General features: G+C 40.5%; 1 protein-coding gene across 2 annotated transcripts; it reads right to left on the bottom strand.

Moving 5' to 3' along the window:
- Positions 1 to 1777: 1777 nt before the first annotated feature.
- TMEM47 (transmembrane protein 47) lies at positions 1778 to 24279 on the bottom strand. 2 transcript variants are annotated; one of them, XM_053936180.1, is made up of 3 exons: positions 23846 to 24279; positions 10745 to 10885; positions 1778 to 5004 (listed from the first exon to the last, which is right to left on the bottom strand). In XM_053936180.1, the coding sequence occupies exons 1-3, from the start codon at positions 24069 to 24071 to the stop codon at positions 4826 to 4828; spliced, it is 546 nt and encodes a 181-aa protein (XP_053792155.1). In that variant the 5' UTR covers positions 24072 to 24279; the 3' UTR covers positions 1778 to 4825. The 2 variants fall into 2 exon arrangements, with proteins under 2 accessions (XP_053792155.1, XP_053792156.1); XM_053936181.1 differs by lacking the exon at positions 1778 to 5004 and adding an exon at positions 9913 to 10057.
- Positions 24280 to 24504: the final 225 nt, after the last annotated feature.

Raw genomic sequence — 24504 nt, 5'->3', positions numbered from 1 at the left:
CTTTCAGCCGAGGATTAGATCCCTTCCAGAGTGCAGAAGGTAAAAACTTCTCTCCCTGCTATCCTATTTTACAGACCCTTTAGTGTGATATAACATACATGGTACCACAAAGTAATCACAGTCAGGTACCCAAAACAGTTCAGCTGCCTGTCCCAATACTGCCACTCCAGGTGTTTTAAGTTATACCACTATTCAGCAGCTTTGATAGAGACGTGCTGAATTATTACCTCCCTTCTCATTGGAGAGAGGGAGGAGGCTGCAAGATCTTGTGCCAACATGTAGGAACACAAATTACCTAAAATTTGGGCATTAAAACAAGGTCAAACCCTTGGGTAATATATCCACTAAAGCCACAACTACAAGAATTTTAATGACTTGATCCCTCAATCCCAGTGGATTCACAGTTCCCTATGAACATCCTCTCTCAATGAATTTCAGAAGAAAACAAAGCTTCAGACACCTCCCACCCTTGTTCCCTCCCATCATGCTTGTTCCCTGCTCCGAGTTCCTTTCCTGAGTTGATTTCCATTCTGGGCACCCATCCTTGTGCCTGTACTCACTCAGCACTCATCTGCTGCAGTCAAGCAAGGCTTTGTGTCCCATTCTCCTCCTGGTTTCTGCTGGCAGCCTCAGGTTGCTGCCCACCCACTTGGGGGATATCCAGCGATGCAGTGGATACATTACCCAATAGTATTAAAAACACAGTATCATGTCTTTAGTGCTTTAAACAGCTTTTCCTTTTTTGCAACACCACCTTTCAGGTTCAAAGCATCTGTGTTTTTTCACAATGAAGAGCAGCAGAGCTTTCAGAATCAAAATAGACAAAAGTATTAGTTATTGGAAAATCAAAAATGAAACCTGTATATAATGAATAAATTCTCCCACTGGAACAAGGTGCTCGGTACAGATTCCCATTTCAACACATGGCCTTGTTATTTACATTTAAAGCATTTGGTTTTCTGACGTTACAATACTTTCATCTTTATAAAGGCAGTGTGGGCTCTGTGACACTCAGAAACTCACCCTGTGCTACTGCTTTATGGCCAAGTGAGATACAGGAACCTGCCAATGACACCCCTACATCTCTCCCTCTCAGAATTCCCTTAGTGTATTTTGATAAGACTCCTTTAACATGGAATTAAATGAATATCAGGAAGATTCATTAACCTAAGGAGCCTGTTCCGCCTCAGAAAACCACACCACCTGAGCTGCATACATCTTCTACCCAGAGCAAAACAGGCACATTTTCTTAGTGTAACAATTTTTTTTTATTTCAGTTACTTTTTCACATAAAACTTTATGTAAGCTACAAAAATTGTGAAATGCAGAAATGTATTAAAACTGCAAACTTAAAAGTTTAGATAAAAAAAAAATCAGTCTTTCCCTGCTAACAATGACCATTTAAAACAAACCATATTTTGATGGATTCATTTAATAAACATACCATACACTTCTCAAAAATAAATAAAGAACAACATCAGAAAAACCAATACTATCAACAACATGAAGCATTTAATCATCTTTTTTCTTTTCTTTGAAAGACATAAATGAAATTTCTAGGCACAGTTTTAGGCATTATAGAGGACACAGAGGCAATAGGTTAGTGTGCACTGCGCTGTACAAAAATACAGTCTGAATAAATTACATTGCTAGCCATAAGATTAGACTTCACTTACCAGTCAGTTCATTGCATGTTTAATAATATACAGTTACATGCTAATCCATAGATATCATTTATATTTCAAACACATAGGTCTCTCTATATTTGTTTTTAAAATTTACAAAAGCTAAACGAAGGTTGTGCAAGAAATCCAGAAGAGGTGCTGGGTATTTGTCAGCACCGGACGGTATACTTTAAGCTTAAAAAATACAAATAACTAGCCCTGCTTGCAAGTTTCCTATATATATATATTTATTCATATATATTTGGAAGAAAAAATGGATTTGTTGTGGGAGAGAATCATTCTGCCAGTGAGATAAAGTCAAATAACTGAAATAATGGTGACATGACACAAGTACAACATACAAAATTATTAATTTGTCGTACATACACTCAGGACACAGACTTGCATCTTTTTTGTGGCTAAAAAACCCCAAGAATCAGCACAAAGTTGCATTTCCCTTTAGTTCTGTTCTGAGAAACAGAATGCTTGCCAACATTTGCAATGGTAAAGAGATAAAAAAAGACACTGCAGTAGCAACCTAAGCTAAAGGTAGGTACCTAAATCCACATACTAAATGCCCAAACACAAAGGTCCTGAGGAGTCTGAGGTGGGTCCTAGTAGAATGCATCACCTTCAAGAGAAAAATCAGATGTTGGGACTGAAAATCAGATCTCTGACTCAACTGTGAATCAAGAACTTTGTCTTTAGGCATTCACGTTTGTAAATTGTTGTGCCTGAACACTTTTCACATTAACAGCCAGTGACTTGCAGAGCACACACCATTCATTTGCATCTGCCTTAGGCCTGGCAGCTGCTTTCACTCAAACTCTACATCAAGAAAAACAATTTGATAAATTAGTGGCTACAGTGTGGGTTCAGCATTGTACCTTCTTGTCAGCACAGACGAAGTGCCACAATGCCAGCCCCAAAACACCATCTTAGAAAGGTACAGACATCTTCTCACAGTGGGCTTCTCTGCACTAATCTAATTCCCATGCCAAACTACAATGTTCTCCATGCTGCTAAATAAAAGCAGAACTACACAGCTGTTCAAAAAGATACTGGGTGAACTATATACTGAATATCCGCCTTAAGTCAGGAAATAAAGCAGAGTTACAAATGCTCTCTTGGTGCCTGTGAAATAACTGGATCCAAGTTTTCCTCCCATCTTTTTTGTTCTCCAGGCATTGCCATGCAGTCCCTTCCATGTCAAGCTGTCATTTTGCTCCATCTAATCTAATTAATCACTGCTAGTTCTGCAAGTTCTATTCTGCCACAGTAGTAAAGACTGAACTCCAGAGTGCCAGAGTTTTATAAACCACCTCCACAAGCCAGCAATATTTGCACAGTGACCTCCTAAAGGCAGCCCTGTGGTCATTGCAGACCCTCAGCACCCTGGAGATGGTGGCCCAGTAGAAACACAAGAGATGCCACCTTAACACCCAGTAATTCAGGAACCTTCTCTGTGGAACCAGCAAAACCATTTGTGTAGAGGTGGATGTGCAACCCCAGCATATCAGCTTGTGCAGAGGTCCACATAGAATATATTTTAAACTTCTCCATTAAAAAAAATAGTTATTTCTAAAGATTACTATTGTATAAAAATATGCTTATAATTAATTGAAAATATCCAAATAAGCAAATTGTAAACAAAAATAAAAGTGATGCGGATTTAATTCATGTGAAGGTTCTCCCTATTTTATCTTGGGTTTCATTTCATGAGTACAGTCTCTGGATGTTTTAATGGGAAACATACCAAGCAAGGAGTAATCAGCAAAAAGTCCATTAGAAACTCAGTTTTTAAAAACAAGAGATTACCTCCTGAAGTGCTAATGTTTTAATATGGACATGATGGGGTCTCAGCTGCATTCTTGATGATCAGAGACACTCACAACCTAACCAGATTTTTAAAAAATGGCAGTTTTTTAATTTGCAACACCCTTAGAAAAGAATTTTTAGCAAGTATAATATTACACATGGAATAGCAAGAAGTTATTTTTGTCCAGTTCTACCTTAACTTGATGCGAGCTTTTAAGCATTTCCCATAACACGGAGTCTGTACAAGGGCATATACAGAAGACAAACCATTGTGTGTTTATTTTGTAACACCAATCAAAATTGGGGGTACCAATCCAAGACTTTCAAGAATGTATACAAAGTTAGTATTTTAACCACTGCATCACAGCTCATATTACAATTTTAGGATGAATCATTTCTCTCCCTCTGCATATATATTTGCATTATATATATTCATTTATACTAACAAATACCTTTCAAAAATATAACTGAACTTGTTCCATATGCATTCTTTTCATGACAATGTTTGCAAGCTAAATGGTTACTCAGGACAACTGCAATTCATTCACACATTTTAGATGTCTCAGGGACAGAACAGGTCTTTTTCTATTCCCCTTTATCTTCACCCCTCCAGCAAAACACTGAGAGCTGAGACAACTTCCAACTACACAGTCAGAAGCACATGTCTCTGGGTTTGGACTTCCTTCAACAATCTGCTACAGCTGGCATGGTGATGTGGATTACTAATTCATGAAATCCTGTGTGGGTTGGTGGCTTGTTTGGGTTTTTCTTTTTTTTAATTATTCTACCAGCACACTGTTGAATGCAGATATTAGACAAGTCATTAACCAGCTACATTCACTGCCCTCAACACAGTCCCTTGCAACTAATTCCTTAAGAGTGCTTTTGAGCAAGTAACAAGGGCCCAAGTCAGCCTTTTGTACAAGATGCCATTGCCTGCTTATCAGACATCTGAATCCTCTATGATACAGGGAAACTTCTAAATGGAGCCCATACCAGCTGCTCCCCTGAAGGCAATAGCAGATGCTGGCATTGCATTCTCATTCCAACTACTTTTCTTACAATGATCGCTGTCACGTAGATCCTTTTGCTTGTTGTCAGGAAAAATGAAGTTTATGTATCAGCAGCTTGCAGCATCTGCCTATGTAAGATCAGCAATCCTAGTGTTTGCAGTCCTTCTAAATGGTTGTAAAAGCTGGTTACAGTGTTCACACCCAAAAGGCAAAGGCTATTTTATCAACAGAGCAGACTGTTTGGTGCTCCACAAGTGTTCTAAAAAAACTGTGAGCTAGAAAAGATGGGGTAATCCTTTTTTTTTTTTTTTTTCTTTTCATTAAATGATTCTAGTAATAGTCTTCATAGTTCTTAGGGTTCAGGCAATAAAGAATGGCACCCCCAAATGAAAATATAGTTGCACCCCACGCCAGGCCATAGCCCCAGTTGAATTCATGGTATATTTTCAAGCTGACCGTTTCAATGAACTTGATTGGGTAAAGGACTAAGCTGCAGACCTGGAGAACAACTGAAAGAGAAAAAAAAATACAAATGTCAGAAAAAGCTTTAGTTTGTTTCCCTAGAACAAAGAAAATATCAAATAACTGAAATTAACATTCAAAATGCTTTTGGTGATTTTTAGTTTGTAAGTGCTGCTCTTTTTAAATCACCTTCATTTCATTCACAGAGAACAGAGCAGCTCTTCCATATTCCCTCACTGATGAACAAATATTATTGCTGTGATATAATGATGACCCTTCAAATGTCTACAATATAAACAGTTAGTGTTTCCCAAATTATTTTCTGTTTCTCCTTTATATTTTAGTTTGCAGTCATTACTCCTTCCATAACAGCAAAATTTGTTCTATTGCCATTATAAATAAGTCAAAACAAGAAGCGAGAATACATATTAAGAAATGTTGCTGAGAATCAAATAATTTACTTAGCCTAGAAATAATTCATTGTCATAGGTGATGTATACTTGTGCTCAGTAGAGACTCAGTGAATCACATATTTCATATTCATTACTGTGTTCTGTAAGCAGAATTAATGACATTCTCGCACAGAATACCAAGGAGTCTATAAAATTTGATCAGTTACTAAACTTCAAACTGGCAAACTAGTATGAATTTAGGGAGTGGGTCAGAAATACTGTGTGATGAAAGAAGATAATAAAATAGGTCAAATCCAAGACATTAAAAAGCTTCAAAATCATTACTTCCTATAGCACTGTCTCTGAAATCCACAGACATACATTGGCCATTTCACTCCCACACACACCCTTGTCCAACTGGCCCCTTTCATTAGCCCTGGAGAGAAACGCTCACCTGTCCTGAGGACATGACTGATATGGGGAGATCATATCCCATGTTCATCAGAACCTCAGTGATAAAACTCTTAGGTAAGACCCCCAATGGAAATTTCAGCTCATCCACCTGAGCCTACAGAGTAAGTCTTTGGACCCTTACTTGAGACTGACAATCTGAATAATGTTTGCACATTTTCTGATGTGGGTATCAAAATCCACAGGACTTTTGTTTTTAATTCTACAGTTATTGAAGTGTTACTTAATGTTATTCCATTTGAATATAATTTTTTGTCTGTCAGCTCACAAAATACTGTGCAACATTTGAGAAACTCTGGCAGGGTACACTGGGAAAAGCACCTACTCTTATGAAAAGATTATGTATTCCAGTTCTGTACAATTAGACCATCTTTACATCCAAAAGCACCTCAACATATGCTCAGCTTTCAGAAACATCTTTAAGACCATTCAAGGTCAAAAAGGAAAGAAAATGTATGGAAATGTATGAGTTTTTCTTTAGTGCCTTCCTGCACTGGGAATGCAGCATCTCTGCTGAGTCAGTGCAGAAACTGCTTCATGTGTGCCTGTGTCAAGTGCAAACCAAGGAAGTCTCCACCTTCCCCAGTGTAACATATGAAGTATGCTTAATTTCAATCTACAGATTGGACTTGTCAAAACACAACCAAAAAAAAAGTGATTCTCTTGGAAGAGGAACATGTTGCTAAAGCAGCAACACACACAAGAGGGTTTTTGACATTTCCATAGTGAGGGTTCCAGCTTTTCCTACTATTGATCCAGATACACTATTGTAGAACTCAGAGGAAGTGCTGGCAGCAATTGGCTGGTGGGAGCAGCCACCCTACATAGCACTGTCATCATTTTGCATTGATTTTGCCTTCTGTCATTGTTTTTCCCTGTAGAGCAGGAAGGGAGCTGTGTAAGCTTGAGGCAGCAGTCAGCAAAGTTATGAGAAATGACCAGCATGACCCCAAAAGATGTTGAAAGCAATGCCTGCAGCTACTATTTCTAATGAATTTAAAGGAACTCCATGCTATGCTGATCTGCTTAAGGGAAGTGTGTACTATCTTTCTTCAGAAGCACAAATCTTTTCCTGTAGAAAAAACAGGCTGCAAAGGAAATCTTAAAAAATCTGCTACTCAAATGCTGTTCAGAAAAGACTAATCATCTCAAACTTCATTGTTCACTTCAAATGTAGACATGTTTTTATGAAGCACTATGATGCCTGCAGTATGGGAACAGGAATACTAGTTTTACGCCATTCACATGAAATATAAGCAATTATACATACTCATCAATATCAAACATGCAGAAATTGTAAGAAATGCTTTAAAAGTAGGAAAATATAATTTCAGTCATCTTTTTTTTCTTTGTACAAATGTTTGACTATAAGTTTTGACATCAAAAAAAACTCCACTTATGATGTGGCTTTCTAATTTATCTGTAATTATGAAAATGCTGGTGCTGGCTAGTAAGTTCTGCACTTCTGTTCTCTACCTCCTGCTCATTTCAGATGAGTAAAGCACTTCATTAATAAGTTCCAAAGATTACCTGAAAATGTAGCTGCAACAATGATAGAAAAAAAAATTCCTCTTTGCAGTGCCAAGCAAGCTGGTAGTAATGAGAGTGGACACTAATCTCAGAGATTCAGGATGGACATCAACAAAGAAAAAAGTATCATAAGGAGGGTAGTATGGGCCCAGGACAACATGCTTGGAAAGGCTGCAACATCTTCATCTTTGAATTTCTTCAAAACTGGACTAGACAAAGCTGTCACTGTTAGTGATCATCCTGCCTCAACAAGGAGATTGGAGCACATAACCTACAGAGTATTTTCCCCAGTAGTATTTCTTTGATATGATGACTCTTTTTGCTGCCCTGTAGCAACCTGCACTACATTCTACTGAAGTCAGTCCTACTTTTTCAGACCATTCCATCAACTTCACAAAATCAAATCCTGGCTTTCAATGTTTCCACAATTTTTTCTACTTCCACTGTAAAATTTGACAAGTAAACTTTCATTTCTATCTTCCACATCATTATGAAAATAGGCAATAACACAGAACTGAGGATGCAGTCCAGCTGGATTGTGCTCGCTCTATCAGAATTAAAAGATACCTCCCTAAGTATTCTCCAATTATTACCTGCCACCATTTTATATTACTCTCTTACCTTATCTAGCATGTAAAAGCATCTTGTGAAATGCACTAAAAGCTCACTAATGTCAACAGGTTATTCTTCCAAACACTGTCACAATTGTTAAAACAGCACCAAAAGGCAAGCAGCTTTAATTTTTCTTTTGTTTCTTTTATGGACTTTCAGCAAGCACACTTTCTCTTTCTGCCCCTAAATTAGACTTGGTTAGCACTTTGTTGAACAGTAAGTGTATCATGAAACTCCTGCACTCACAAGTTTGTGAGCCTGCACTTTGAGGATGCAGTTTCCAGGGCCAGTTTTGCCCATGAGCTCTAAGACATTCCAGCAGGTCCATGAGCTGGAGACCTCCACTAGACCAAAGAGCCACACGAGCCAAGGTGGCTCCATGCAAGATTTCCTGCAACTGCCTCCCTGTCTGCTCCATATTTTTCCATGACGTGAGGCACTCTTCTACCTCTCAACATTAAAGTACATACTGTCAGCTCAATGAAAACACATTCACATCTTTTCATTACTTGCTGGCTTATTCTCAGCATCTAGGTTGAATTTTGGTTTTTTTGGTCCTTTTCTTTCTCATCTCCTCCAGTCCTAGTCAGTCAATCTTCTCCCTCACCTACAGAGTTGCTAACTGAAACCTGAAGCTGAGGAAAAAAAAAAAACAAAACTTGAAGGAAAAAAAAAATAGCCTGGAGCCAACTGTTTAGACTCTTATAAAGCACCTGGAAATAACTTTTCCATTTTGTCCTTTCTTCCACACAGAGACCTTTTCTACCCAACACCCACACATCATTAAATGTCTCTGGGCAATTCATACTTTGCCCTTTTTCCAGAGGCAGCTGATAGACTCCCAGCCAGAGTTACACAGAATACTTGGTCTTGCCAGCACATTCACAGGTCAGGGTGGTGTTTATCCTGACAGATTTGTGAAATCCATAGATGAAAGCTTGAATCCACAGAAAGCTGCATAAGGCACAAACTGCTACAGTCTTAACTTTCCCCTCTTCAGTGGGGGATTCTTTCCATAATTCTTTCAAGATATGCCATCCATATTCATCTCTACAAATTGCTGACATCAAAGATAAAATCTGTAGGAAAGAAATGTCTTTTAACAACGTAAGTGTCAAATCCTGAAAGGATTCTCCTCAGATTTGCTAGATAATCAAGAAGAATGGGGCAGGTTTTCTTGGCCTCATCATCTCTCCTCTCATATGCTTCAGGTTATGGCTGTTCAAAATGCACATGCATACACACAGAGGCAAAGGGAAGATGTAAACACCACCATAAGCTAAAGAACCAATTTAATTTCCTCTTAGATTTAAGTAAGCATTAAACCCCTTCAACATCAACCTTTTGTAGTAAAGACTAGAAGCAATCTTATGCAGAGAAGAGCACATGAAGACAAACAGTAGGATTTGAGGAAATCTTTTCTTGTGGAAAGCCATTTCTTTTTTTAGTACAAACTTAACTACTAAATGAGCGACACAGCAAGACAGGCATGTATGGCTGAATAATTATCAAGTTACTACACGACGTTTTGAGAAATGAAGCCAAAAGCCAAACAAGAAACCACTACAAAAATTAAATAACTCCATTTCCTTCAAAGTTAACTGCCCAGCATACCTTATAAACCTCAGAATTAACACTAAATTTTAAAACAATGGCACCAGTACCTTTATTCATTTAACCAAGCAAGCAATGACAACAAAACCAGACGATTTCCACTCAGGGAACCTGATCCTAGGTTGCTTTAATTTCCTAAAAGCAAATGAAATGTAATCTAGGAATATGTCTTGAGCACATAAAAGTGCATCTTGAAGGGCTTGGTTCCATCAAGGCAATGTTATCAGCAGGGGGCAGCAGGAGCCTTCCTGGAGTTCTGCTTCATCCCAAACTGCTTCATCCCAAACTCCCTCCAATTCCACGCTCTCATCCTCTCATATCCTCCTAAGTGGCTTTTTTTAATACATCCCAAAGGTTCTGTCATCCTCTTCATTATGGGCTATCAGAAGGGGCTTAAGCTGCTGGCTCCAATGCAGATGTGAGTGACAGGACGAAGGCAAACCATGGTTGGTGAGTCCCAGGAGAATCTGAAACATCCATGCTGACGAAGCCCCAGGGCACCAGAATATATAAAAGGAGATGATTTGATATTGTAATTGTACCTCACTGGACCAGTCTTACAGACAACTCAGATTCTTAGGTCTCCCTTAAGATTTTGTGATAGTTTATATAAACTGTTCCATTTTTGTGGTTTTAAAACCAAATAGGGACTACAATGTGACAGCTTGTTAAATTAATAACCAAGCGAGATGACACAACAAAATTAATTCCTTATGGCACAGGGGCACATATAAACACCTTGAAAGATAATCCTATTTATTTTCACATGTAGAGCTTCCAGGGTTCACCTTTGGGTATTAATTTCCCTGTTTTAAAATTGCAAAAGAGAGAACATTAAAATAAAAATGGCTTTGCATGAAGAATAAAAATGGGGACATCAAGCATCACAAAGTCACAGATTAAAAATGGTATTTTGAGATTTATCCTCTTTAGTTTCCCCTGCTGCATGTACTTCATAAATATAATGCAAATAAATAATTGCTTATGAACTAATAATGCAACTGCAAAAATGATTAATGCTGTGCAGAACTTACAGCCTGAGAAACCTCACTGGAGTTAAGACAGAAGTAACCAAACACCTCTGAATTAGTATGCAGAACGAGGCATATCTCCCTCCATGAAAGTTCAGCTGCTCTCAGGAAACCTTTTTAATGATGCCAGAGCTTACCTGCAGCAAAGAGCATGACTGCAACTGGTCTGTAGAACCGCCTCCGAGATCCCACGCAGATGGAGATCAGCCCAACCAGGAAAGCTATGAGAATAATGGCAGCACCACCCAGTAGCAGAGCCAGAGTAGCTATCTGCCAGTCTAAAGGGAAAAAAAACAAAGAGGGGAAAAAAAATAATAATACGATTTCAGTAAAACAACCCCACAGGCCTGACAGAAACAAGAGAATATGAGGAACACAGAGGCTGCATGAAGGCTTGAGTAAATAAAGAGCTGTGCCTTGAATTTCTTTTTCCCCTAATTAGTGAATCACCTTCATAAAACAGATGTAACTCAGAAGCAAAGTGCCACAACCTCCCACGCTTACTCAAGCCTCAGCTGGCTTCGTTGGGATTTTGTCTCAAGTAAAACTGAGTCATTTGGTCCCCTGGTTTTTATCCAATTCACAATGAGAAATTGAGGCTGGCTCAGGATTAGCTGGTGTTGTGTTAGCTGCCCCTCAGTCTGCTGTAACTTTCTCACAAAAGAGAGTGAAACTCAAACCTCTGCTTGAGCTGATTGGGATGACACAGCAAGGGAAATGCACAGAGCCTCATCACTCACCTGTCCCTTGGGAAGTACCAAGGCCACACAGTATGAGTAACAAAACTGAGGAGATACTCAAAGGTTCAAAATGTTTTTTTTTCAACACTAAAAGACAGCTGGAAATCATGAATTTCTAAAGGCAGTAACAATCATTAGCCTCAGACCCAGTCAACTCTCAAGCCCATTTTAAAATGTCAGTTATCCTCAAGCGTCAGGTTTTCTTCTCCCAAAAGCAACCTCTGCACTTGGCCCAGCGTATTTTCTAGCTATTCTCATATATAATGGATGCAGTTATAAACAACATATTTGCAGTCTTAAATCACATAAATCAGAATCCATTTGTAAGCTGATGGCCATGATGCATGTATACAACATCCAAAATCTAACTTAAGAGCTTCTGTGGGACTTTAGAAAGGCACAGGCTTTGGGTTGTCTCTTTTCCCAAAAGAATATTTAAGACCTTTCATCTCTCCAGTAGCAGGCATCAAGAAAAAGAATCAGATCACTATTTACTGCTTGTCACTACTATTTACTAGGTCAAGGAAGATGATATAAATTCAGCATATGGGAAAAGGACCTATGAATCCTTTGCATCTCACTACTTTGAAAATACTACCAGTCACGTGAAACTCAGAATAAAATGTCCAAGTTCAAAGAAAATAAGATTATTATTTCCAAATTCAATTTAGATATCTTAAGTTTACTAAAACAACAACAACAATGAACATCTTCTTTTGGGAATGAGTAAAAAGCACTGTTTTAAATAAACAATGGATGCAGTTTCAAGAGGATTCTAATCAGCTGAAGATACAGACAGTGCAGCTGTGGAGTTTGGGAATGCAATGCTGGCAGCTGTTATTACCAAAAAGCCTTCACATATTACATGAAAAAGGATGAAGGAGATTAAAAGAAGAAAGTGGGTAGAAGAGCTATAAAAGCATTGCTTGAAAAGAAAGTGATTTTAAAGGTGTGTTTGTGCAAGTACACACATTTATTTTCATTCTTTTCAGAAATCCAGGCATGTTTTTTACTAATAATTTGATTACTAAGTACTCAACCTTCCAAGATATTTTACTCCTTGTTTTCTTACTGGACTAAACCCCAAGGCTGGGAACAATCTTTCATTCTATCATCAGCATGCAATCTCTAATGCCAGTTTGCTGTGTGTCCCACTGCTACACTACCATTATTGGCATGGGAATATGATTTTAGTACTAGACAGAGATGTTTCAGTGAGTGGTTTTTAATATTAACATGAGCCTTCAGAAACACCAAGAGGTTAGTGTACTGATGATTTAGAAAGGATTTTTCCAATATCAGAGTGCATTACAGATATAAAACTGAGAAATAAATACACAGAATGAACCACTTTGGAACAATATGAAAGGAATCCTTGCAGTAGAAAACTACACAGATACAAAAACCAGCCACAAAAATCCATAGCACACCAAAGCTAAAAGGCACATAAAATTGATGAAATAAATCAAAGGGCCAGACAGGAAAACTCAGAAACTAAGATTTTTTGAAAGTCACCACAAATAATTAAATATTTAATGTTATCTTTGCATTGATCAGGTGCCAAACTGTAATGCAAAGGGAATGTGTTCAACACTGGAGTAGCAGCTAAATGAAAAAAAAAGGTTAAGCATCCTAGTGCTTTCCAAAACCACACTGGAAAAATCACCAAACAACTGACAATAAATTAGGCAAAGATGATATAAATGTGGGGATAGAATATAGTTAAACTTCCAGGACAAATATACAGATTTTGGAAAGGTTAAAAAATAAACAAACTACCTTACTATAGTACTGATGTAGGAGGTAGAAGGACAAATGAGTGTTGGGAGACACCTACACTCCCAACTAAAAAAGAACTGCCTTGGATAAACAAAATTAATTTCTTGAGTAAGACAACCTACTCAGTGATGCTGACAGCAGGACAAAATCAGGGCTCTTACTGCTCCTCACTACCAGCTGGGGAGCAGGTACTGAATGCTGTGCTCTGGGCCACATCTGGAATTGCCTATTTATTTTAGTCCCTTTCACGGGAGCATAGAATGCTACCAGCCTTTGCCTTGAGCTGCAGGGACTTTGGTTGAAGAACATCATGAAGGTCAGACATTAGTGCTCAAAGAATACAGGACTAAACTTTCCTATAGTGGCTACCACAGTAACTACATGTTTAAATCTCCTTGTCATCTTGGAAAAAATGTTAACTTTCAATTCCAAAAGCCATTTGATCTGGTGACAAAATAAAGCTTATGGTGGACTAAGAAAGCAAAATCTTCTCGGTCTTCTACTTAAAAGCATTTTTTTTTTAAATCCATGCCATTGGACTTCACACAAAATAAAAGAAAGATCCAAAGAAAATAGAACCACTACCTCTGGAGGCAGAGCACCCTGTAAATCAGAGAGCTACAATATAAACACATACAGCAAACAGAGTTTTTCAGCAATAAAGATCTGTAGTGCTTCTCAGACTACCCAAGAGTGATTTACAGGACACAGCACCAGAATGGGATCAGGAGATTGTTCTGTTACACAGTGCTACTGGTTCACAGAACATAAACATCATAAACCTACTTCAGAGCATCCAAAATATGCTTGTACCTCTTCTAGGCATGCACCAATCTTGCAAATAAGTTACTAATAAGAACTGTAAGTTCAGGAGCCTCAGCAGTTCAGTGAGAACTGCTTGTTCTCATGGAGATAGAAATATTCAAAAACACAAATAAAATGGGGCCTTATAATGATAATTATTAGTTTTCTGCATTCAAAACACAATTGGTTACACTTGAAGAGTACATAGCAGTCTTTTTTGCTTTACACCATTACAGTTTTTTGAACTACACATCCAAGAAAAATATTAGTAACTAGTAAAAAAAAAACTAGTAAAGCTCACAGAAATGTTAATAAACTTTTAGACTTTAAAAAGTACTGTGACCTAATGTCATGCCCAAGTAAGATTCCCTTTATTGGCTTAGATAACTTTAGATTTTTTCAGTGTTCCAGCATTTTAGCAATTCATTAAGAACTACACTAATAGTGCCACCTATCCCATCCAAACTAAAATTAAGACATTTTTGACAATTTTTAAGTAACTCGAGAGATTTCTTAAGGCTCACTTAATGTATCCTATTTTTAGGTCTGAAAACCCCCAAGAAGCATCCCAATGTCTATAACCATGAGAAAGATACACTGCAGTTCTGACAGCGATTACAGTGTTTGCATATTTTTAACTATAACAATCTGCCCATTAGATTGGAGATGTGGGCTTCAGTATTTGGAAATATATATAATAATGAAGCTAGGCACCTAAGACATATTTTCAATATGTGTTTGGTGAAAAATTTATTAAAATTACCATCTTCAGTTAAAAAAAAAAAAAAAAAAAGCTACGAAATCATAATGATACTGTTTCTTTTCAGTTAGTTCCTCATACAACAGTCAGTGCCTTTCTGGGGGACAGCTTGGTCTCCTTGCTATTTGGAAATTCTGCCTGTTTCTTAATGACCCAGAGGCACAGTGCCAGCTGTACATTGACATTTCTAACTCTCCTCCCTTCTTTCCCCAAAAGAAATGACCCAAGGCTTTAAGCTGTAATTTTTAATTAAGAGCAGCACTATTTCCTCAACTTCTTGGATAAAATAATACTTCACTACTAGGAAAAAATCAGGGAAAGCCATAAAAGAAGAAGAAATCACATCAAAGTCCTGAAATGTGTATTTTAATAACTAGGTCCTTTTTTTAATACGAGAAAGATCAATGCAAAAGGCTAGTATAGATGTCATGTCTTCAGTAAGGTACCCCATAATTAAATTTTTTCAACATGGTATTCTACCAAGTAAAAGAAGTAGAAGAAGTGGTGGGCATAGAAACATACCCATGGAATATGTGAAGCATTTGTGTATAGGGCTCTTCCAGACAGTGCATGTGAACTGAATTAATTTCTTAAGAAGCAATCAAATATTCCTTTCTTCCATACAACAGCTCTTCAACAAGTTTTCTCATAAAGGCTGAAGTACCAAAATGCATGCAGCTATTACATGATGAAGACAATGCCTGACCTTCTAAACAAAACAAAATCTTGGTAAGAAACAAAACCACAACACTCAAGTAAGTTGTTTTGAGTCATTGCAATGCTTCTATTTATAAAGTACCTGCCCTCAGACAAAAAAAATACTCTAAGAAATTGCAATATAGCATTTAAAATCAAGAATAATGATTTTGAAAGAATGTGTGAAGCAGAGAAACGTGAGGCACCCACACATAAGAAACTAAATGTAACCCACTGAGTATCATAAAAATCAACTTAAATAAATATGATAGCTAGAGATATTCCTAATTGCTTCATATTCAAATTTAGATATCAAATAGCCAACGAAGTTTAAGAAGTGTAGTGTATATATAAAAACATAAAGGCAAACTCTAGTTCCTAAAAGTGCTTTGGTTGCATGATCAATGAGATTTCTTCTTTCTTCAGCAGGATCATGAGCACAGGCCTCTGTGCAAGGCAAAGGTCCACTGAATTCTGTGGAAAAGCTGAGGAACAGCGGGGGCCATTAAGTTCTCAAATCAAATTACTCCACAGAGGTCTCCTCTGGAGCCTCAACCTGAGGCAAAATGATAGTTCTCCAAGAGCTGCTCAGAATTCTGCCCTGGGTGAAGGGGATGTTGGCTAAAGCTGGGAAGCCCAGTGCCTGCAAGTTCCTGGGTCCACACTCCTCTGCTCCTGTACAGCCAGCCTGCAAGTGCAGCCCTTTGGGATCCCACAATGGACATTTCTGCACGCTGCAGGCACAAGTGCTTCCTGGCAAGATCCACACCAAACCTCCATAAATTGTTCTAGCCACAGCTTTTCACAGTGGAGCCTTGTACTAAAATGACAATAAATATTTTCTGCTCATTGATTAGTATACTATGTTTACTAGTGCTGGCTGCTGCACAGACATACGCTGGCTTTTATATTTTCTTTTTATTTTATGGGTTGAGAATAAGATTTTTCTGAAGTAGGAAAATTACTTGTGCATGTGGCTACTCTCAAGTCACTCAGACACTTGAAAAGCATTACCAGAGCTACAGGAACCAGCCAGCTCTGGCTGAAAGCATAATTTCCTTAAAAGAGAACTCACTTTACACCAAGGCTTTATTTTAAAACCCATAAATTTAAACAAATGAAATAACTATGTTAAGTCACAGATATGTTAAAAAGAAGGACAGGACATTTTCCCTAAGAAATCTGTCTTTATCCACACATAGCAGCACATGGGACAAAGCCCTGGATAACCCGAGTGCTGCACAACACCTGTGGGACTAACAGGAAGACTTTCCCAGAGCTCCAATTCACCAGGACACTGACAACACCCAAAGAGAAATTTAAGCATTTTATGTTGGGTGCCAAAATCCCTAAGTGCCTCCTAAAGATAATTCAGAGGCTCCACATAAGGCATAAGTCATTCTGCATTTACTGTACAAGAGGCTTGTAGGATGATTTAGTGCTCCTGAAGCTGAGTGGAGAGTCACTTAGAATCAGTCAAAGAAAAAGAGAACAAGCAGAGAGATATCCAAAAAACAGCTTTCTGGTGCAGAGCCTATGTCTTACAGAGATGCAGAATGCTAATGGAGAACAAGGGTAGCTGACCAGTGCAGGAGGAAAGGCAGAGAACTCCTTAGCTGCCATACACCAGGGGCTAGAGAGCTTCTCAAAACCTGCAAGGCCTTTGCTTCCCAGTTCTGGCTCCAGACTCCAAACTCACACCTCTGCTCCCTTTTCCCAGTGGGATTTCTTGATTGCTAGGGTAGACTGTAACTGCCCTCCTCCATCTGCTAGACCCAAGGCACAAAAAGATTTATGAGGTCCATGAACAAACAGGTACAAGGGAATCCAGATCTGAGTCTTGCTCCAGAGAGCCTCTTATTTAACTGGTCCCTTCTGTTGCTGTTGATGCACCTTTCCCCTGATGCACAGGAATGCTGACCATTACTGGATGATGGCCCAGACTCAGGGCTCTCTCACCTTTGAGGGAAAAAGGCCTTAGCAGCCCCCTACAGAGCTGCAACCCTCTCACCTGGGCTCCTCCTATGGCCTTCCTCTTCTCAAGAGCAAGGTAACTGAGATGAGAGAGGAAGAGGTTGACAATTCCAGGCAAGATAACATCCCACTGGCAGGGTGCTCCAGGCAGATGATGCTCTCCCAGCTACTCTCCTCAGCCTGGAAAGTCTGGGAGAAAAACTAGGCAGCCACTATGCAGACTGCTCACCTCGCCATGGAAAGCAGTGCCCCTCACCTTCCACCCAAAGATGCCATTGGGAGTGCAGGGGACAATTTGGTTAGATCTGTAAAAATATGGTAAGCAACTTTACTGCTGTGTCAAAGAGACAGCAAGACAACAAAATGGTCTAAATGCTTGGGGGGAGTGCAGATGCATGAGCAACGTGGAACGCAGCAGCTGCTTGCTCATCTGCCCATGGACACACACCTCTCCTAAAGAATAAAGCTTGTATTCCTTATTTATATGAAATATATACACTTTGCAGAGGTGTGGGTTGGGGTAAGGTATGTTGTATGTGTGCTCTGTGGCCTGCCTTTATTTCTAAAATCACCAAGTCCTTTAAACACAGCAGAACTTCAAATAAAAAAATAAATGGTGCCATTAAATAGATCTTTATTTTACCATTTATAAACAACACACATTGCACACTGCTTTTGCCAACAGAGGACTTCAAGACAAGCACAGCATTACAGAAAATCATGTAATCTATAATTCATTCACAGAATAGTACAGCATGTACTCGGGCATTTCCTCTATTGGATACACAGCATTCTACTGAGATTAGCTTGCTACTATGTCATTTTAATTATTGGATATTCATTCATTCAATAAAAATAATTAAAAAAACTCAAACAACTGCACACCCCCACAACTTTGAGAACTTCACAAAAACCTGGAACTCTTAGAACTCTGCCATTAGGAAAGAAGTGTGGGAGATGTGTTATACAAGCTTTTCACAGTAAGCTCACTATTTCTGACCTCTTCTATAAAAGCTACTACTTTTTAGCAATCTGAAATACTATGCTTTGCATTGGAACTGGAATGTAACTATTTTCCACAGTTATCAATGTTCTTCCAGAAAACTGGCAATCTTCTGCAACTTTCAAAATACATTCCATTCTTCCTTGAGAAAAACAAGTAGCATTTAAAAGAGTTTGAGGTGTACTTCCCATCAGAACAATGACTTTAAGGAGAACAAGCGAAATACATAAAGCAATACAGTTGGTTGGACTTTTACCACTCCTCCTGTTAGCCTGAATCTTATGTGGTCATCTTGGGCCACAAATCAGTAGCAGAGGCAAGGCCACTCTCTATGCAATTCTAAATATAAAAATCTCATCAAATATTAAAACTTCTTGCACTATGCCTAACTCCAGGGACATAATATTTAACAGACAAAACTTAAAGCAACAGGATACATTATTGATTTTAAAATTGCAATGAACAACAGCAGTAGCAATAACCCACTATAGCTACAAGTCTTTATTTTTTTTTAAGAGTATTATCACGGATAAGGTGTGTGGTGCTCTTGCCCTGATCAGATAAACTCACACAAACATCACAGATGTGCTCTAACCATGTCTCTTACTGCTTGGAGAAGGGTGGCTGCAATGGTAGCCGCCAACATACTAAAAGGTTCAGACTGCTGAAAAAGGATCTGCTGCTCCCATGGCCTTGGGAAGTCTGAGGCTAAAATAACTGGTCCATCTGTAAGACAAGGAGCATTCATTCCTTAAAATACTCTATCAGGGGCTGTTGTGAGAGGTAGTTAAGCAAATTCAAGGCATTCTGTCTTCTCAGTTTGAAGAAGCCAGATAGACATCAGGCATAAACAGAGTATCAGTCATCACAGAATCACAAGAATAATTTATGTTGGGAAGGGCATCTCGAAGTCACCTAGTTCAGCTCCCCATGGAAAGTAGTGCTAACCTTCAAGTTTGAAGTTGAAGATTCAAAATTAGATCAGCCTGCTCAGAGTCTTAGACACTGAGTGTGAAGTGGTATGGCTTTTGATTTTATATCCATCTTCAGATACAGTGCTGGGGATGATTATTAGAGTTAATACACAAAAAGACAGACTACAGTATTCAAAACCAGAAGGAATGTTTTATTAATTCTTCCTTAGATTGTATGAGCCACTTTTTTCAGGTAAGTAAAATCACATTCATTTTTCTGTTATTTTATAGCAAACTACCAGCTTTGCTGAGCTTTTCACAAACACATGTCAACATCAAATCTGAGCAATGATCCAGATCTTCTAATGAGGAAGCTGCTTTTGAGCTAGCAATTTCCCCTTGGAACAGCTCCTTAGATTCTGAACAAGGAGAGACCATCCAAGACTATTCTGGCATATCAATTCAGATATCTGCATCCAGTGTGTAATTAAGGTTAAGCCCCTTGAAATGCTACTGAATGAACAGCCTCTGATGCTGTTTTTATTTTAAGAACAAATTAGAACAAAATTACAAGCATAAAACTAGACTCAAGTTGTTTTCTGCACTATGCTATAGGCTAAGCTTACCTTCATTGTTTGCTCATCACAAAGTTTAATACACATTCAGAGACTCTGCTGCATGTATTTCCTGGAGATGCTTTGTTTTTCAAGTACTCATGGGCAGTTCTAAAAGAGCATAATATTCTTGAAAAAAACTGAATGTTGCATAAAGAAATCCACAGGTTGTAAAGTAACAAAGCCATATACCCCACATTCACCAAAATGAATACAGTTAATCAAAACCATTCAAATGTATTTTTATATGCTGTTTTCACAATAAATTGAAAGGCTGCAAAGGAACAATTGTTTTCTATGAATAGCATATACACATAGTTAAGTCAAAATAGACAATGTTCACCTGCAGGTCAGATTCTATGGAGCCCTTTATTTCTTCTACATTACTTTTGTGTATCTTTGATTTAAAGAGCCATATTTGCTGCAGTCTATTGCACAAATTCAAATTTACCGTTATTAATCTGCAGGAAGAAGACAAGTACCTGTGCAGGTATAGATACACTAGGCAGTTATACACAGGATGCATTTAATTTTAATTTTGTGACAGGAATAAATATCCATATATAACTCTTGATAAATCTGTAAATGAGCCATCACAAACTAGATATAATGCATTTCAAATAAGGTCTAAAAAATAAATTTGTTTAAAGACACACAAGTTTAAAATACAGTTGATCTAAAGTCAACTTGTGCATTAGCCAAGATAGGCTTTGACAACAGAAAATAGCTACATGCCAAGACAGGTGGTGAAACTTCAGAGTTTTACAACTGCATTTCTGAATTTCAAGATTTTGTAATGAGGCTTTCCACACTGGCAACTTTGTTATTCATCTCCTGAAGTTGCTGCTAGTAAGAGATTTATACAGATCTGAAAGACTCAAAAAAAAAAAAAAAAAAAAGAAATGCAATTTAAGATGAGATAGTTTATAATTTTCATATGTCAAAAAATTAATTAAATTAATTTGATTCACTATTTTACATACTTGAACCATAATTATGGTGAAGTACTTACACAAGTTTAAAAGTAGTATATGACCAAACAGTATTTGCAAGTTACAAAAAAGCCATTGGAATAGTGAAAGAACAAATGTGAACACATGCTCCAAGTACTAGCAATGCTCCAGGAAAAATGAGATTATTCCCTGCTACAACAGCCAATGCAACCAGGCTCTGTGCACTTCCTTCCGCTCTCCACTACCAAGTTGCCCTTCTGACAGCAGTCAGGGGTCCTACATCTAATTACAACAGAAGTTTTTAATTAAACCTCGAATATGCTTTAACAGCTTCTAGTATGAGCTTGCCCTTGATGGTGCCACTTGAGGTGCTCTCCTTCAAGAGATGATGAAGTAAATCTCTTAAAACCACGGGTGAAGATGCCTTTTTTCCTGTGTGTGCTGCTGCTTCTCACAGCTAGCTGCAAAGCTGCCTGCACCAGTATCAAGCTAGAAGAGCTTTCCCTGTGGGAGCTCTCCACTATCTGCAAAATGCTGCTTGCTGGATTCACAATGTAGGCGGGAAGTGCACTTAAAATATTAATGCCAGCACACAAAATGGTCTCAAATATGAGCCCAATCCTACTTGGTGAACTTAGTGGCAGTCCTCCTATTGCCTTTAATGGCAATTGCACCACACTAGCAGAAGGCAAGAGGAAAACAGTGCAGTTTCTCATATTTCAGGTCTGGTCAGAATGCAGTGCTCTGTGCTGAACACAAGGAAAGTGAAGGGTTTATCCCTGTTACCTCAAGTAAAACAATCATTCACCTCTTCCACAGTAGCTTGTGAAACTTGGCTCTACTAGACTGGAAAGTATTTGAGGAAAATGGGTAAAGCTCATTCAAGGAACTTGAATAAAACTGGATAGGCAGGAATTTGTGCACATGATAGAAGGCACCAGCAGAGGACAGATCAGATTTTCAACACACAGCATCTGATGAAAAATACATCTCATTCCTCTCTATCTTCACCCATTCACCTTTGACATACCCACAGACAGAGAGGTGATGAATAGAGGAACAAGAGAGATCAGTGTCCTTTTATGCTGTTCCATAAGCTGTCCTGCTTCTCTCCCCGTCCCACTTTTGTGTGCATGTGTGTGTACACACGCATGCGTGACGGGGAGATGGATGGAGGGGGGAGCCCAGTAAAGTGTGTGGAGCTGGGGGGGATTGGAAGCAGGTTCTCATTCAAGCCATCTGAAAAGTCTTTCTGTAATCAAGGGGATACTATTTCAGGAGACAGGGAGAAGGGGCAAAGGATTCACGTTGCTAAGGAGACATGCAGAAGCTGACATTCCTACATAAATTTCCATTTATACCAGGGAAGGAAAAGAAAGCACTCCAAACTTTGTGCAGATACCCTGGTAACTGACTGACACCGGCATTTCTTTACAATTCATTTTATGTTACTTAAAACAAAATCCCAAACAACATTTTAACCCTCAAATATTACTGCACATGGCAGAAAAAACAAAATAAGCACGGTAGCAAAGGAACATGTGTAATTCCAAGTCAAACTGAGAACAGTTATTTCCCAGAACCTATAGAAGGACTTCAGAGAAGAGAGGAAAACAAAACACACCAAGAATATAGTCAGTCCTTTGCTTTCCCTCCCAAATCACACATCTTGTCCCTGCACGATTTACCCAACCAAAGAGCACAGCAATCCAAACAGATGATTTATCAGTGCAAGTGTGTGTGTGTGTGGACAGGAACGGGGATGAAAACGATGTTGGGGGGGAGGCTGGCTGCATTTGTCAGTGTTTCTGTTGGGGCTCCAGAAGTTGCTATCAGGCATAAAGTAAATAAAACCACCCATGAAAACCAAAACAATTATCACACTACAAAAGAATTTACTGAAAAATATTCAACAGGCAGCCTGTTTTTATCATTCACAACCCGTTTTTTAAGTACTCCAAGCAATAGTGAAATGACGTTAAAAAAAAAAAAAAAAAACAATCTCTGATCAAAGACCTAAAAAGGTGAAGAACGAATGAGCATCACGAAATCACAACGGGGAGTATGGCATGAAGGCAAAGGAGCGTGAAAGACGATGGGGAGATCAGTACGTGCTAGAGAAAGACACACACACGCACACCCGGCGTGATGGAGAGAGTCCAAGCCCAGGCGTCCCCACTCTGGACAAAGTAGCAACCGGTTCTGGTTTAGGAAGCCCCAACTTTCCAGAACCAGAGACTTCTCAGATGGGGGTGGAGGGGAAGTATAAGATACTCGATCCCAAACAGTTTCTCACTCTTTGGGGAAGCCGCCACACGGAAAAAATAATCAAAACTAATTCAAACTCGGGATCTTTTATGACAACACTACGGCATATACGGAACCAGTCACCATACGTGACTCGCTTCGCTCACTGAAGCCTCACACCTCCCGCACCCTCCGAACACGATCCGCACGGGCGCTCGGCGCTGCCCCTCCCGCACACGCCGCTCGCTGGGAGCGCCGCCGCCTCCACCCCAGCCCGACCGCCGGCGAGATGCGGGTCGGGGAGGCTGGGGGAGGACGGGGAGGAGTAGGGAGAAGAGACTCGGGAAGGGAAGGGAAGGGAAGGGAAGGGAAGGGGCGCGGAGGACTGGCGGGCGGACAAAGGTGCAAGGGACTCTTCGCGGCGGTAACGGCGGCCGGCGCTGGGAGCCGGGCGGGGACCAGGGGCGGCAGCGGGCGAGGCTGGGAACCGGCGGCGGCAGCGGGGCACAGCCCCGGGCACTGCTCCGGTCCGGGGGGACTGGCCCCAGGAAGGACTGGCATACAGTCCCGAAGGAGACAAGGGTGAAGGAGAGGCAACTTGAGGGATGCTGGTGGGTCAGCCAGGGCACGGCGAGGGGAAGGAATTCTCATTGCCCGGGTTGCGGCCAAGGGAGCGGGAGGCGGACGAGGAGGGGGGAAGCAGCAAGGGCAAGCGGCGGAGGGGAGCGGGGCAGCGGGGGCAGCCAAATCTCACCGCTGTGCAGCGTCGACTCGCAGAGCCAGCTGTCCAAGTTGCCGGGCTTCCGGCAGGACTCCCAAAGGGACAGGTAGTACTGGTGGTCCGCCGTCACCCAAGCGGGGCTCAGCACAGCTCCCAGGTCCAGGCACAGCGCCAGAAAGATGCACACCAGCCCCACCAGCTTCAGCGGGGTCAGCACCGAGACGCGCACCTCCTCCATGCCGCTGCCGGCCGAAGCCATGGGGCCCAGGGGAGACGAGGAGGAGGACACGCTGCCGCCGGCCCCGAGGGGAACAGGAGCGAGAGCCCAGCTCCGCGCAGAAGGGGCGGGCGGAGGGAGAAGCGGCGAGACCAGCGCTGTCTAACGGCGGCGAGAGGCGTTCGCAGGCGGCGGCAGCGCCGCTCCCTCCCGCCCTCCTCCGCCGCGCTCCCGCCCCGGTGTATCAGGTGCAGCAGCTTCCCCGGCCCTCCGGCGCCGCCCGGCCCGGCCCGGCGAGGCGCGCTCCGCCCCGTGCCCGCCCCTGCCGGGGAGGCCGGGCCGCGCTCCGCGGGGAAGGGACGGGGGCGCGGCCCCTGCCGGCCCCGCTCCGCCCCGCCGGGGGCGACTTTGGGGAACTTTGAGCCGCCGCAGGCGGCGCCCGGAGCCGTTCGCATCGCCTCGTGTCGATTCCCGC

This window comes from Vidua chalybeata, chromosome 2 (assembly GCF_026979565.1).
Source record: "Vidua chalybeata isolate OUT-0048 chromosome 2, bVidCha1 merged haplotype, whole genome shotgun sequence".
Classification (NCBI taxonomy): Eukaryota; Metazoa; Chordata; class Aves; order Passeriformes; family Viduidae; genus Vidua; species Vidua chalybeata.
This window is presented reverse-complemented; position numbering and strand designations above follow the sequence as displayed.